General features: G+C 34.7%; 1 protein-coding gene across 6 annotated transcripts in view; it reads left to right on the forward strand.

The window, feature by feature from the left end:
- LOC115213836 (apoptosis-inducing factor 3) overlaps window positions 1-15,095 on the forward strand; it is an 88,591-nt gene that overhangs the window by 69,097 nt on the left and 4,399 nt on the right. For all 6 annotated transcript variants that reach the window (XM_036503231.1, XM_036503224.1, XM_036503240.1 and 3 more), the window contains 9 exons: window positions 904-1,030; window positions 1,919-2,031; window positions 2,446-2,532; window positions 3,406-3,497; window positions 5,298-5,428; window positions 6,428-6,543; window positions 8,953-9,088; window positions 11,225-11,301; window positions 13,153-13,270. In XM_036503231.1, the coding sequence (XP_036359124.1) occupies window positions 904-1,030; window positions 1,919-2,031; window positions 2,446-2,532; window positions 3,406-3,497; window positions 5,298-5,428; window positions 6,428-6,543; window positions 8,953-9,088; window positions 11,225-11,301; window positions 13,153-13,270 (997 nt within the window). The remainder of the gene's footprint in view (window positions 1-903; window positions 1,031-1,918; window positions 2,032-2,445; window positions 2,533-3,405; window positions 3,498-5,297; window positions 5,429-6,427; window positions 6,544-8,952; window positions 9,089-11,224; window positions 11,302-13,152; window positions 13,271-15,095) is intronic.

The following is a 15,095-nucleotide window of genomic DNA, read 5'->3' on the forward strand; positions in this document are numbered from 1 at the left end:
TATGAATTAATGTAGACTTACCTTGTATTCGATATTTCATGGTTATGGCCCCATTCTCAAGAAATAGACAAATGTTGCCAATGTGTGGAGTGGACATGTGTGGAAAGGTGTTGCTATAGCAACCAGCTAGCTTCATGTAATTATTTTCTATTGTTGATTTTAGGTTTCTTTTGGTGGATGAGGATGGCATCAGAGATTCTAAGGTTTCCCCTGTTCCGCTGTGTTGCCTTGATGTACACTGTGAACTCCCGAGTCTGGCATTTCCGTAGATGTTTCTTCCTGAAAGTGTCTACCTGCATGTGTTCCTTAATGCGTATATGCAGTTTTCTTTTCATGCTTCCTATGTAGGATGCACCACATTTGCCACAGACGACCTCACATACAACATAGGTCCTCTGGCACAATTCAGGGTCATTGATGGGGCAGTTAGACAATGTGCTCTCCTCAGAGTAGTGAGAGGTATTGTTCTTGGGCAGAGTTTTTTCTCAGGGAAAGGCCAGTGTACTTAGTGGCATATCATTCATCTACACAGTCTGAGTTAAAATTCTGCTGAGGTCAACTTTGCCTTCCATCCTTTCAGGGTCAATAAAATAAGTACCAGTTGAACACTGGGGTTGATGTATTCAACTATCCTCCTCCCAATATTGTTGGCCTTGTGCCAGAATTTGAAACCATTGAAATGGCAGCCAGTTACCATAGAACAATGGCTGCCAAACTGCTTTGATTTGTTGTTTTAGACATGTGATTGTCACATCTGTATATACTGTGTGTATACACACACACACACACATACACACACATTGTGTTTATCGATATTGGTATCAATGTATAAGCCATGTTAATTCCTGAACCTTTCTATCCAAAGATGTGTTAAATGTGAGTTTACTATATTTTATATTTCAGGTGACAGTTGAGAATGATATAGTAAAATTGACTGTTCCCCAAGATAAACTGAAAGAATTCCGGAGAGTGAAACCAATGGTGAAATATTCCAGTGCAACAAATAAGGTTAACCTCTTGGTTGGTGGAGGTCAGTCTTAGTTTCTCATCTCATTCAACAGAGAATGGCAAACCTACATTCTGAGACTTTTGGGTCTTCATTTCTTGTCTCTCTTTAATAGTTGTTGATCCTTTCTCTCCCTTCATCTACTTCTGTCAAAATGCATTTCTATGTATTGAATTTTCATTGTTCAGCTAGCAATCCAAATGTGACCATCTTATCCTTTTGCATATTACAGTTGTATCATATTCAATCATTTTAAGATGATGTCAGTGTACAAACAATGCATTAGATCCATTGTGAATTTTGTCAGTTTTGCCTAGTGCTCCAACATCATCTCCTTAACAAATTATAATCAACGAAGAATACAAAACAGCATATTTTGCATTATTACCTGTCACACTCAGATCACTGACCTAACCAGTCAAAAACACTTAAAAATGAAAAATCATGTGAGCAACCCAGTTTTTGCTCACACCACACTCTAATCTCAAACATCTACAATCACATCTTCCCAACATTGTTAAAACATCATCACACCATATAAAAAGCCTCTACATGACCCCTTCACCCAAAACTTGCAAATAAAACTTCTTCAAATTGTATTCTACCATCTTTAAGTTTTAGCTGTTAGTTCTTATGTGTCCAAGGATCACATAGACCCTCCTTCTTTCTCTTTATCTTGCTCTCTCTCAGTCCCTTTCCGTACATTGATCTCTTTCTTTCTTTATATATTTATCCATCTTTATCTATTGATGAGTTAATTAATTGATTAATTACATGCATTTTTGCATATTTATCTCCTACCTCTCCTGATTTTGTATTACTAAATATATTCATAAATCTATTGAGTTAAGAATATTCCCCTGGTTACTGTTTATATTTGTGTATACATGTATGTATGTTTATTTATTTAAGGTCCAGCTTCTTTGATTTGTGCTGAAACTCTGCGGCAAGAAGGTTTTACAGGTAAAATTATACTAGCTTCAAAAGAAGAGTGTATTCCTTATGACAGACCAAAATTATCAAAGGTGAGTGGTTTGAAAGTTTCTAAATTTTAATTTGTAAACTGTTAAAAGTTTCAACATCGATTTAAATAATAATGTATTGATTCTGAAGTGTGTATATTATGTGTTGTGATGATTGACACCTATTGAATATCACTCTAGAAAATGAATGATACTCATCTTGAGCTTCAAGAAATGCAGTTTTCTTATCACTGTACTATAACACTTGTTCTCTTTCTCTCTCTCTCTCTCTCTCTCTCTCTCTCTCTCTCTCTCTCTCTCTCTCTCTCTCTCTCTCTCTCTCTCTCTCTCTCTCTCTCTCTCTCTCTCTCTCTCTCAGATATACACACACACACACACACACACACACTCACTCATTCACTCGCTTTCTCTCTCTCGCTCACACACAACTCTAAATCATTTGTTCTTTTGAAACAGACTATGAGTGCATCAGCTGACTCCTTAGCTCTGCGAAGCAAGGACTTTCTTAAAGAGCATGATATTGAATTTTTAGGTGAAAAACAGGTATGTAATATATATATATATATAGAATTATTATTTCATTTCATCAAATCCATATATAGCTTCAAGTATTTTGCTTATTCTCAGATTACTCTGTCAAATGTTATGTTTCTTTATTCACATTAATTTTAATTAATCGTGCATTATGTTGTAGGTTTGAAATGTTGAGATAACTATTAATTTTTAAAATGATATCATAGGGTTGGCATGAGGAGGCCAGATCTGGTCAGTTTGAACATAAAACAGGTAGAATATTTTGGCTGGTTTAAGTGCTAAAGGGTTAAATTTCACCCTTAACCCTTTAGTATTTAAACCGGCCATATCCAGCCAAAATATTTAATCTGTTTTATGTTCAGACTGACCAGATCCAGGCCCTCACACCTACCCTACAATGCTATTCTACATTAAGTAATTACACCATCAAGATCTTGAAGATATGAGATAATGCATGATTAATTCAAATCAATGGGAATCAATAAGCATTATGCTTGATAGAATAATCTGAACACTAAAGGGTTATACAATCTATTTGAGTGGAAAATAGATTTTATTTTTACTCTATAGTAGAAGATCCCATTGAAGAAAGATGTCTGAAGAACAAGTGTACCCACAATCACAGTAAAATTTCTAAACTCAAACATTCATTTAACCCACAAAACTATTTAAAAATTTGTTAAAAGAAAAAAAAATATCATTTCCATTGTCTTTTAACAGTAAGAACACTGAACATGATTCTTGCCAGAAGCAAATTCTTTAGTCAACATCCCTTTTTAAAACCAACTCAGCTTTTTATAATTATGCCATCACCATCACCATCATCATCACCATCATCATAACATCACCACCACTATTATTGTTGTTGTTGTTATTATTCAGCTTGTTAATATTGACAGCGAAAAGAAAAAAGCAATATTTAAAGATGGGACAGAGATAAGTTATACCAATCTGTTATTAGCCACAGGAGGCATGTAAGTCACAATCAGTTCCTTATTTTATTATTATCAGATTTAATGACACGTGTGTGTGTGTGTGTGTGTGTGCATGCAGCTGCTGCTGTGAGTAATTTGAGAAGGCAAAACAGATTTTGGAAGTAAAAATCTTTTCAAAATTCAAAGGTGGGTGTGAGGCTTTTTATCTTAGAGAGAGATCCAAAAGTTAGTCACAGGCTCCTCCTTATTTCATCAGGCCACTGACCAATGTACCAGCCAAACAACCTTATTATAGGCTTTATGTATAAGTAATATACTTTTGTCTTGGGTTTGGGGTGGGACAGATTGAAGTGCCTTAAACTTGATCTAGTATGCAGATAGATCCCCACTGGTGCATTGACAAAAATCTGTTTCAACAGCACAGCAAGGAAGACTCCAAATAGTGTGTGGGCCAAGACACAACTTTGTTTGATGCCATTGTGGATGTTGAAGGATTCTGAGAAACTGCCTTTATGTTATAAAATATATACATGTAATACATGCACACAAATAGATAGATACTTGTGTATTGTACTAAAAATATAACCATGTTCAAGTTTTAACTTTTTTATTAATACATTTTCATATTATTGTTTGAGTCCCTTGCTGTTCATTTAAAACAATAAAGTAGTTGAATTCATCAACATTTCTAAACTTTAATAACCTAATCATCAGGATGTGAAGTTGTTGGTTTGTGTAATTGCCTCTTTTATGGAAGGTAAATGGGATTTCTATATAGTTTATCATCCAAATTTGTGGAGACATTGACAATTTGAAATTTAACCATTAGGTTTATACATCATTAGTCTCCTATTTATTTTGTTTATAATGTGTTTGTGTTTTATGTATTTATTGTAGCATTGCTTCCATCATTAATCATCTGTTTTTATGAGGAATTCTGTACACTATAGTATGGATGTGTTGTCCACTAATGTTTTCCTGCCTATTTTAATTTTTTATGGTATAGTGCTACAATTGTTTTTCATTACAAGTGCATGGTGAGATTATGAGAGAATGTTGTATTTGTATAACCAGTGTAACAGTAGGAGTTGGGAAGTTTGCAACTTTTGCTTTAACAATCTAGTTTGTATATCATATTGGTCATGCTTGTTCTCTCTATCCATCACAAGGAGTATATCCACCAAATATGTTATGGATGCAATTTGTTTATGATTTGGTACTTTGTTCCCTATTGTGGCCTGGTAGAATGCTGTGAAAGTTAACCTTAAAGAAGAACCTTTTGTTTTTATAAATTGCTTTGGAAGCAGCATAAGTGCACTTTTCATGTGCATATCTCTAATACTTTCTTCAATGAATTGGCTGGTATCACAACTAGCTTTATTTTGGATGATACTATATATTACTTAATATCACTAGCAACAATAAAGGCAGAAACTTATATGATATTAATTGTTATCATAAAATCTAATATCATGACAGAAACAATAAATATATTATCCAGTACAATTTGCTACTGAAACTTGTTTAAGTTACTAAAGAAGAGATTTTAGGCTTCTTTATTGAAGAAATTGTTAGGATTCAGTGTGTCAGAACTTTTGTAATCATTTGTAAATGTATGCAATCATATTTCTGTAATACAGGACATATATGCACATATGTGTATCCATATATATATGTGTGTATGTTAAGTGTGTAGAGAATGTGTGTGCATCTTCATTAGTTATTTAGTGCCAGTCTGACCTGAACTATTAGAAGGCATGTAGTCACCTTTCTTTGACTATTGTCATATATAAAATTATCAGATAATTTAATACTTGCTCACTTTTGATTTCCCTTCAGTCCAAGATCATTAGAGATTCCTGGAAATGATTTGCAGAATGTTTGTTTCCTAAGAACTCCAAGTGAAGCTAATTATATTGCAACGGAGAGCAAAGGGAAGAATGCTGTAATTATTGGGTCATCTTTTATTGGTAAACACTAGTTTCTTTCTTCATGCTTCTTTTTTCTTATATATTTGTGTGTGTGTGTGTGCACATGCAAATTATGCTGTGTCCTCATACAACTTAAACTTCATTGTCTTGCAATGTCCAGCTAGTATTTACCAGTGGATCATGTGGGTAACTCCAATTCTCTGAACAACCGAAGATCTCTAACAAGAACATGTTCATAATGATGCTGTTGTTTCATATGTAACTTTTTCAGATCTAAGATGTCATAAACTAAGGGATTTTTCAAATAAGAAACCTCTCTGTTAGAAATGAGAGGAAATGTTATAAATATGAAACTAGAAGACTTGATATTGGGGTCTTTTTTGTGGGTAAAAATTATACAATATAATTTCATGAAAGAGAGCTTTTGTTGGTAACATTAATATTGAAATTAGTGAATGAGATAGTATGAGTTGGGAGTAGTGTTAATTCTTTTGGAAGTTTTGAATGGAAATGAGTAGTAGCCATAAAGTCTAAAGAACAGATTTTGTTTTAGATGCAAAACACTGTTCTATAGTAAGGTAGAGTGTATAGATTATTAATACACAGTATTAAAAGTAAACCTTTAATTTGAGACTACCTCATATAAAGCAGGGTTTGGTGTGATAGTTTGCATCAATGTAGTAATCCAGCAAAAATATATCCTGATAAAAGAATAAGATTTCATAGTATTTAGTTTTTAGTTTTACACTGTAAGGAAGAGATGAAGAGAGAGTTTAATGTACATTTCCTCCTTACAGCATAAAAGTAAGAATTATATACACACTTCTTTTGGGGTTTTTTTTTTCTCCTCCTTTGTTCCTAATTCTTTTTCACTTAATTTCATCATAATTGTTTGAGACTAAAGATTGCTTGTTTAGCCCAGTTGATTCAAGCATATTATAGTTGTATTTTCAAACAGAAATAAAACAAGTGTCCCACCCATTCCACACTTAATTACCTATGTTTACTAATGGGCTATTTTTGGTTTCTTCCCACTAGGTATGGAAGTCGCTGCTGCAATTTTGGAGAAAGCCAAGTCTGTCACTGTGATCTCTAACGCAAATTTACCATTCAAGACTGTTTTGGGGAGTCATTTGGCTGAAAAAATATTGCAAGTATGTCATCCTTGTTTTTGTTATTGTAATCATTATCATCTTCATCATCTGAGATGCAATGTGTTGATGTGTAGGATCCTAGGTATGACTTCAAGATACATCTTGTAGTGGGACTCTCGTTTGAGAGTTCCAGGGTTTTGAAGAGTCTGGAACCACCTCTTAGTCTCTATTGTTCTCAGGTTTACTTTGACCTGGAGTAGTAGCACCTGTCAATGTGCTATGGTTAATTAGCATATCAAGGCTTGCCTACTTATGCATATGAAGACTGGATTTGGCTCACTCTGTTGAAGAAACCTTCATGGCTCAACATGAGGCAAGCAAGACAACTTGGTCATCTACTATATCCATCTCTATCCCCAAGTATCTTCACCTGGTCTTGCCATTGGATCAAAGATGGTCACAGATGAGAGTGAAGTTGGTGGTGTGCAATGTTTCATTTCAAATTAAGTCACTGCACAAGTCACCAGTCATATTTAAAGATGACTAGATAAACCTCCTAACTCAGATAAACAAAATGTGTAGGAAAAAGTCTCATAGAATAATAACACAAAGCCTCATTGAGTCACATTCATCACTGGTTTTTGATCACAGTCAGAAGTGTTTTAATCCATATCTATTAATAATACTTTCACAAAAAGTCATGCCTGTAATTAACTTGCCACATAAAAATCTCCAGCTTCATCTCCATGGAGAAAGTGATGGGAAATCATTCTAGTATATTTTGTCAAATACTGTGACATCATTTCAAGCTATATACACCAGATATGTAAGCATCAACAGCAGTGAAGAATTGACCAGTGTTTTGTTTGTTTGCAGTTTTGAGCTCAATTTATTCTGTAAAATACCTACCTGTAATGGATCAGCATCCTATCCAGTGGTCAGTTAAGGCTAAATGCTCTAGAAACTGAAGCTGAACAATGGCTTTACACATCTTTGTAAATTGGAGAGGGTTAGTTTAATTCCTAAGTTAACCATTTCTTTCTGTTCCAGTTTGTATGGTAGATAAAAAAACTGCAATCATTTTGATATATACATACACACACATATGTGAGAGTGTATATGTTATTTGGTTGTAACAGTTGACACCTTTCTGGAAGTGTCTTCTTCACATCTCAGTAGATATGTAGCAGGAATATTTGCAGAGTCCCAACATCAACTCACTGCATAGGAATTGAACCTGAATCACTGTGTTCAAACAAAAACCAAATGTAAATACCAAAACAGGGTTTTGACATCAGCAAGCAGCTAGCCATTCACATCTTTGGTTGTCACATTAAGAACTTGTTTTTATCAGGAGCTGGGTTGACCAGCAAGAACACAATCAATCCAACAAAGGCTTAATTTGTTAGAATCTCAGAAGTAAATAACATACTGGAATAACATTAATAGTTTTGTCTTTGATACCCTTTCTTTGACAGACCATTATGTGTGTGTGCAGATCATTTGTTTGGTAATTGATACAGCTAAAGTCAACTTCCTGCAGGAACTTATAAGACTCACTTCAGCTATGGAATTCGGTGACTTCAACAATCCTCTATCATTACTGATGCAAACATCTTGCACAGACACTCATAAATTGATTCTTTTAGTGCAAATATCTCTTTTCAATGATTGTTGCAACAACAGTATTTTTCTGTGAATAATTAAATATTTTTGTATTTGAACTACACACAGATTTTTATTCTTCTGTCAACAAACCAAATAGTCTGATGTTACAGATATGATAAGAGAAAAACTTACTATTTTAAGAGGCCATATTGAAGAGAGAAGAAAGCCTGGAAAGAAATTAACAAATAGGAACATATAATGAAAAAAAAAACGAACAAAATATGAAGTTCCAGTTTTTGGCAATATGTAATGGTATCAATACTAATTAAGGTGTATACATGTATGGATATGTTGTGTGTGGTGTGACAAGACTTGGTGGCAGTTTATATGCATATTTATTGCTACAGTTGTACAAGGCTTCATGAAAACAGGCAGTGTCAAATTATCAGAAAATCATATTTACAGGTGTTGAAATCTTAATGACTAACTGACAGGCACATTGCTGCAAAAACATATGGTATTGATTCTTCACCATCTCCGAGTTGGTAATTGAGTGTGAAAAAAGCTATTTGGAAAATCACTGGTTTGAGTATGTAGCTGTGAAAACAGCTTTTGAGAGCAGAATTTATCTAGGACTGAGTGAAGAGAGTCTGAATTTTCTCTGAAATATTGCACCTAAATCAGCTTCTTATAAAGCAGGAATTTTCTAGAATTATCATGTGAACACTCGACCCTCGTTGGTTAAAAATGAGATGTGCATACATGATAGAGGCATGAATTACATGCAACTAAACATGAAAAAAAAATGAAATCAACTACCATAAATATATAAAGTTTCTTTGCATAATGTTTCTTTCACAGTTACATATAGATAAAGGTGTGAAATTCCAGTTCAACACCTCACCGACAGAACTTAAAGGAAATAATGGCAAATTGACATCTGTTGTTTTAGCCAATGGTGAGGAACTACCAGCTGATGTTTGTGTTGTTGGAATTGGTAACTATTCATTAATATTCTATATCATTACTGTTTTATACTTAATTTAACATGCTGAAAGGAGATAAGCTTTGTATAGCTGTCAGAACATGATCCACTGTAGGGCTTATTGTCTTTTTTTACTCTTTCTGAAACTACAATGAACTGTTTCTTGAATTTTTTGGTTGTACCCAGCCTATCTTGAAATCAGTTTTAAATAATATTTCTCTCGTTTATGAATTCTCTCTCTCACACACCCCAAACATGTAGTTCTACTTTTTAAAGATCACTTCTATTCATCTATTCACTCATGCCAAAACAGTTCTCTATCTTTTCAAAGTTTATACTAGGCGTTCTAATCTCACTTGTCACTTCTGAGATAAAAAGATCCCCCACTTCCTTCTCAGGAGTATGTGTTGCTGCTACTCTATGAAAAGCTCCTTGAATTGAGTTTTTTGCTAACTCCTCAAAAATAGCCATTACCTGAATCTTATTATATGTAAATAGAGTAGATAGCAAGATAGATGTACAATGCTGTTAGCAGCAGATTATGGCAGAGTGCAGTATGATCCTCCAGACTAGATTATAACATGGCATATCCAAAGTAGTTGACCTATGAATTGGTGTTAAATAATTACTTAGTTATATGTGTGTATCCATGCAAAGCTGACCCAAGTGGATGGTCCATCTTCAGCATTTACCCATACTATTTCTAATATTGTAATACCATTCTTGTCTGAAATACAGAGATATACATACAGCTCAACATAGTTAATATCAAATTTATAATAGAAAGGAAGTCATAGAATCAGCAGCTCATTTGATAGAGATGTTCTGTCTTTCTGTGTTCATGGATTTAGCTCAACAAAACAGATATTTTGTTATATCATCCATATAAGTACTATCATTAATAACACTGAGGAAACTCTGAGTTTCTTGTTAATAGAATTCTAAATACTTAAGCCTAATGCTTTAGTATTTATATACAGTAACTCTCAGACATATATTTGATAGTTAAGCCATTCTCTATCATCTGTTGTGGTCCTATTCAATCTGTCTTGAATGCTTTTAATTGTAAGTTTACTTAATCAGAGCCAACTCAAGGCTAAATAGCAATAGATCTACAAGACCAGTCAAAATAGGGATCCAGTGATTTATAGATGCTTCCTTCAATTTTATACATATGGCTTTTTGAGACATGTTTTTGGAAAAAGTGCATTTTATACATCATTAAATCTTAGAACCTCAGTTCAAGTGCAATGTGACAATTCTACATTGCACTTGATACTATAAACTACTGCATGTCAGTGTGCAATGAGGTCCTGAACTAGGTGAGAACATGGTATATTTAGAGTATTGGTTCTGTGAACCTCACCATGTAGTTACACTGATAACATTCATGGCATAATAACTTCTCGCATCACTATTAGCCAATCATTGAACTTTGTCCTACCTTTGACGACACTCAAGTATTGCAGGTAGCAATATTTATTTCATAAAGTTCTTTAATCAGTTACAAACATGATCAATGTTGAGTAAGTTCTTTGTAAACTGGGGTTCTAAAATTCAATGTCATATAAGATGCACTTTTTTCCAAAAACATGTCTCAAAAAAGCCATATGTATAAAATTGAGGGAAGCACCTGTAAATCACTGGATCCCTGTTTTGCCTGTTCTTGTAGATCTATTGTTATTTAGCCCATAGTTGGCTGAGTAAACCTATGATTAAAAGCATTCAAGACAGATTCAATAGGACCACAACAGATGGAGAAAGGCTTAACTGTCAGATACATGTCTGAGAGTTACTATAGGCAAAGTATTTAGAGTTCTGTTGACAAGAAACTCAGTTTCCTAATGTTATTAATGATAGTTCTTATATGATGATACATCAAATATTTTTTTGTTGATCCATCCATCTTTTATACCATCAAATAATGTAAAAACTTCATTTTGCTTATATTGCTAATATTTTTGAGAAAGTATGACTTTCACAGTTTTATGATATCTGGTAATCTGAACCTATAAAAAACAAAAGCATTCTTTACTAGACTGCTCTATCCCGCAAAAAAAGGATAACACTCAAATTAATATTTAAATTGTACCCATTCAAAGTTTTCTTGTTGCTTGAATTTTTTTCTCTTTTTGTTTTCTTTAAAAGGAGTTACACCAGCAACAGCATATCTCGAAGGTTCACCTTTGCAAAAAAATTCATATGGGTTCGTTTGTGTCAATGAAGTAAGTTAATTAAAAATATTAGTGAATGTTTTAAAAAGTAATTATTGAGAAAAAAACATCTGTCACTACATATTTGTTTTTCTTATTGAAAAATTGGTGCAAGTGCTATGTACAAATTGTAGCAAAGTTCATCCTTCTCCAGGGTATTGACTATTATCAGAAATTATTGGTGAAATGTAGTCTTAGATTGCTAGGACCTTACCAGGGTTGATAACAAACCTGTCTAGAATTGGGTTGATTCAGTCTGATTTTTGCCAAAATTAAAGATCACAATAAACAAAAATAAATATATTGGTGGATTGGCAGAATTTTATTGTCAGACAAAATGCCTTGTAGCATTTGTTCTGGCTCTTTACATTCTGTGTTCAAATCCCCCTGAGATCAACTTTGTTTAAGCAGCCCTGTTGGGATGAAAAGCAATGTACCAATTAAGGACTGTTGTCAATGAAATTGCTGGCCCTGTGCCTAAATCAGAAATCTTTCATATTATGATTACTGTTAGTATTATTAGTTTGATGTAATTAATAAATCTCCTATTACTAAAATTGCAGGCCATTGTGACTAAACTTAAAACCATTATTATTATCATTAGGGTGGCAAGCTGGCAGAATCATTAGCACACTGGGTAAATGCTTAGCAGTATTTCAACCAACTTTACATTCTGAGTTCAAATGCCACCAGGGTCGACTTCCCCTTTCATCTTTTCAGAGTCAATGTAATCAACTCATTCCCTTCCACTAAACTGCCGCCCTTGTGACAAAATTTGAAACTGCTGCTGCTGCTGTTGTTGTTGTTGGTGGTGGTGGTGGTGGTGGTAGTAGTAGTAGTAAGGTGGCAAATTGGCAGAATCATTAGTGCACTGTGCAAAATGCTTAGCAGCATTTCATCCACTTTTACATTAGGAGTTCAAATTCCGCCATGGTTGACTTTGCTTTTTATCCTTTCGGGGTCAATAAACTAAGTACCAGTTATGCACTGGTGTTGATGTAATCGACTATCCTCCTCCCAATATTGTTGGCCTTGTGTCTATAATAGAAAGGATTATTACCTCCACCTTAGTGAAGGCAGAGGTATTATTTTCAGTCATGTTTGTTTGTTTGTCCATGGATAAGATATCTCAAGAACCACTGGATGGATTTGGATGAAACTTCCAGGGATGTTTGGCCTTGTGACTGGTGCGAACTGATTAGATTTTGGAATTGATCTGGTACTGGACCAGAATTCTGGATTATTTTTCCTATTCTTTTACTTAATTTTTGAGTGCAGTTGGGTTCATCTTTAGTATTCTCGTTTGTGAAAGCCATGGAATTTATTTCAGATATTCTCATTTTAAAAATCATCTCTGGCTAATCGTTGAGAGGATGTTGGTATTGCCTTGGCAGAAGTTTGCACTCTGAGTGCTCATTATTATTGTCATTATTATTATTATCATCATCATCATCATCATTATTACTACTACTACTACTGCTGCTGCTGCTACTACTACTACTACTACTACTACTATGGTGGTGACATGGCAAAATTGTTAGCATACAAGGCATAATGCTTAGAATTTCTTTTAGCTTTATTTTCAGAGTTCAAATTCCACCGAAGTCAACATCACCTTTCCTCCTTTGGGAATGGGGTTGATAAAATAAGAACCAGTTGATCACTAGAGTCAATGAAATTGACTAGCCCCTCCCACAAAAATTTCAGCCCCTGTGCCTATATCAGAAAAGATTATCCTTGTTATTATTATTGTAGTGGAGGAACAATAACTTCACATTTGCATTTCTATAATTCTTAAATGTCCAGTTCTTCAAAGAAAACAAAGTCTGTAAAATACTAACATTTTTCCTGCTCATTTTTCAGTACATGCAAACCAATGTAGAAGGAATCTATGCTGCTGGAGACATCACTGAGTTTCCATTGTTTTTGAGATCTAACGAGGGTTCCAATGTGCAACATTGGCAGATGGCTCATGCACAAGGTAAGTCCCTCTTATCTCTTTTAGCACAATGGCATTGTTTAACTGCACAAAGTTGCAGATGTAGCTATGTGGTTAAGAAGTTTGCTTCCCAACCACAATGTTTCAAGTTCAATCCTATTGTGTGACACTTTGGGCGAGTGCCTACTATAACCCCAGGCTAACTAAATCCTTGTCAATGGGATTTGGTAGATGGAAACTTAAAGAAGACACTGTGTGTATGTGTGTGTGTCTTTGTATTGGCATTGCATGACAGTCATAGAGTAATTGACATTGTCATACTAACAGTGTCATTCATTTCTAACATTACCTTGCATGAAAATAGATGAAGGTTGGTGTTAGGAAGGACATTTGACCATAGTAAATCTACTTCAATAAAAAAAATACCCATCCAACCCATGCAAGCATAGAAAAATTAACTAAAATTAAGTTCATTTGGTTGATTGTCAGAAAACAATAGAAGTGGGTTGCATTTTTAGACTAATATACTGCCCAGTAATGTTTTGGCTATGTTATTATGTCTGATATATCAACCTAATGTTATAAAGGCTAATTATAGAGTACTGGTTCACATAAACTGGTCAATACAAAAACAAGTAATAGTGTCTTTGCTCTGAACTTGTTACACAAGTTCCCAGGTAAAGTCCTTGTTACTTGTGTTACAAGTTCTTCAGTCAATTTTAAAATTGATTAAATTGATCATAAATTCAATCAGTTTATAGTCAATTCAGAATTGTGCCATCAATAGAAATGACAGAAAGTGAGAAAGAGAGAGATGACAAATTTGTGAAGCAGAGGCTCAAGTATGTTGGTGAGTGACTTTGAAGTTTTTACAGATGCAGTCTAAGATGCCAGTATGAGTAGGAGCAATATTTCATTGTGGGTTTCACCTGAGCTATGTAATGGGTTAATAGATGTTGCTGGTGTCTTTTATTATAACCACAGGCTGACCCCTGATTTGTGAGTGAAATTCAGTAGATAGAAACTAGAAGAGGGTCATTTTATTTATATATCATCATCATTTAACATCCACTTGCCATGCTGGCATAGGTTGGATGGTTCTGCAGGAACTGCCAAGTCAGAAGACTTCACCATTCCCTGCTGAATGCCCTTGCTAACACCAACCACTTTACAGAGTGTACCAGGCATTTTTTACATGGCACCAGCAGCAGTAAGGTCAAGTAACTTTCAAGACAAGACTGCTCTCAACTGGAGTTGGGGAGAGTAAGAGAAGAAAAAGAAGTCTTGCATTAGAGGGGAATCATGCTGCCTCAAGAGAGGAGAGTGATGAAACAGAGAAGATGGTAATGATGGTGAGTGGGCCAGAGATTGGAGAAAGTGAGTGGGTGAGTTCATGAGATTGTGAAAGAGTGGTTGATGGAAGGGAGGCAGGTGGTTGTTAGACAATGCATGGTCTAGTGGTTAGAATGTTGGGCTCATAATCATAAGGTAGTGAGTTTGGTTCCTGGAATGGCTAATACATTGTGTCCTTGAGCAAGACACTCATTTCACATTGCTTCAGTTTACTCAGCTGGAAATAAGTACCACCCGACTATCGGTACAGCTGTAACTCCTTCCATCTGCCACACCCTCAATGTTCTACTGAGTGAAGAGTGAGTCAAGGTGAAACGGTATCTATATCTACTCACATAAACACCTATAGCAATTAGTGAAAGGCTGCCAGGTCATACTTACTTGCAGTTGAAGGCTACACTTTATATCTGTATGTATTCCCCTTCTCTTGACATATGTACACTGATTGTAAACGAAAATCATTGTGCATGCGTTATCAGTTGTTTACAGTCCCCCACAAAAGCATGTTCTAGCT

Source organism: Octopus sinensis, linkage group LG1 (assembly GCF_006345805.1).
Source record: "Octopus sinensis linkage group LG1, ASM634580v1, whole genome shotgun sequence".
Taxonomy (NCBI): Eukaryota; Metazoa; Mollusca; class Cephalopoda; order Octopoda; family Octopodidae; genus Octopus; species Octopus sinensis.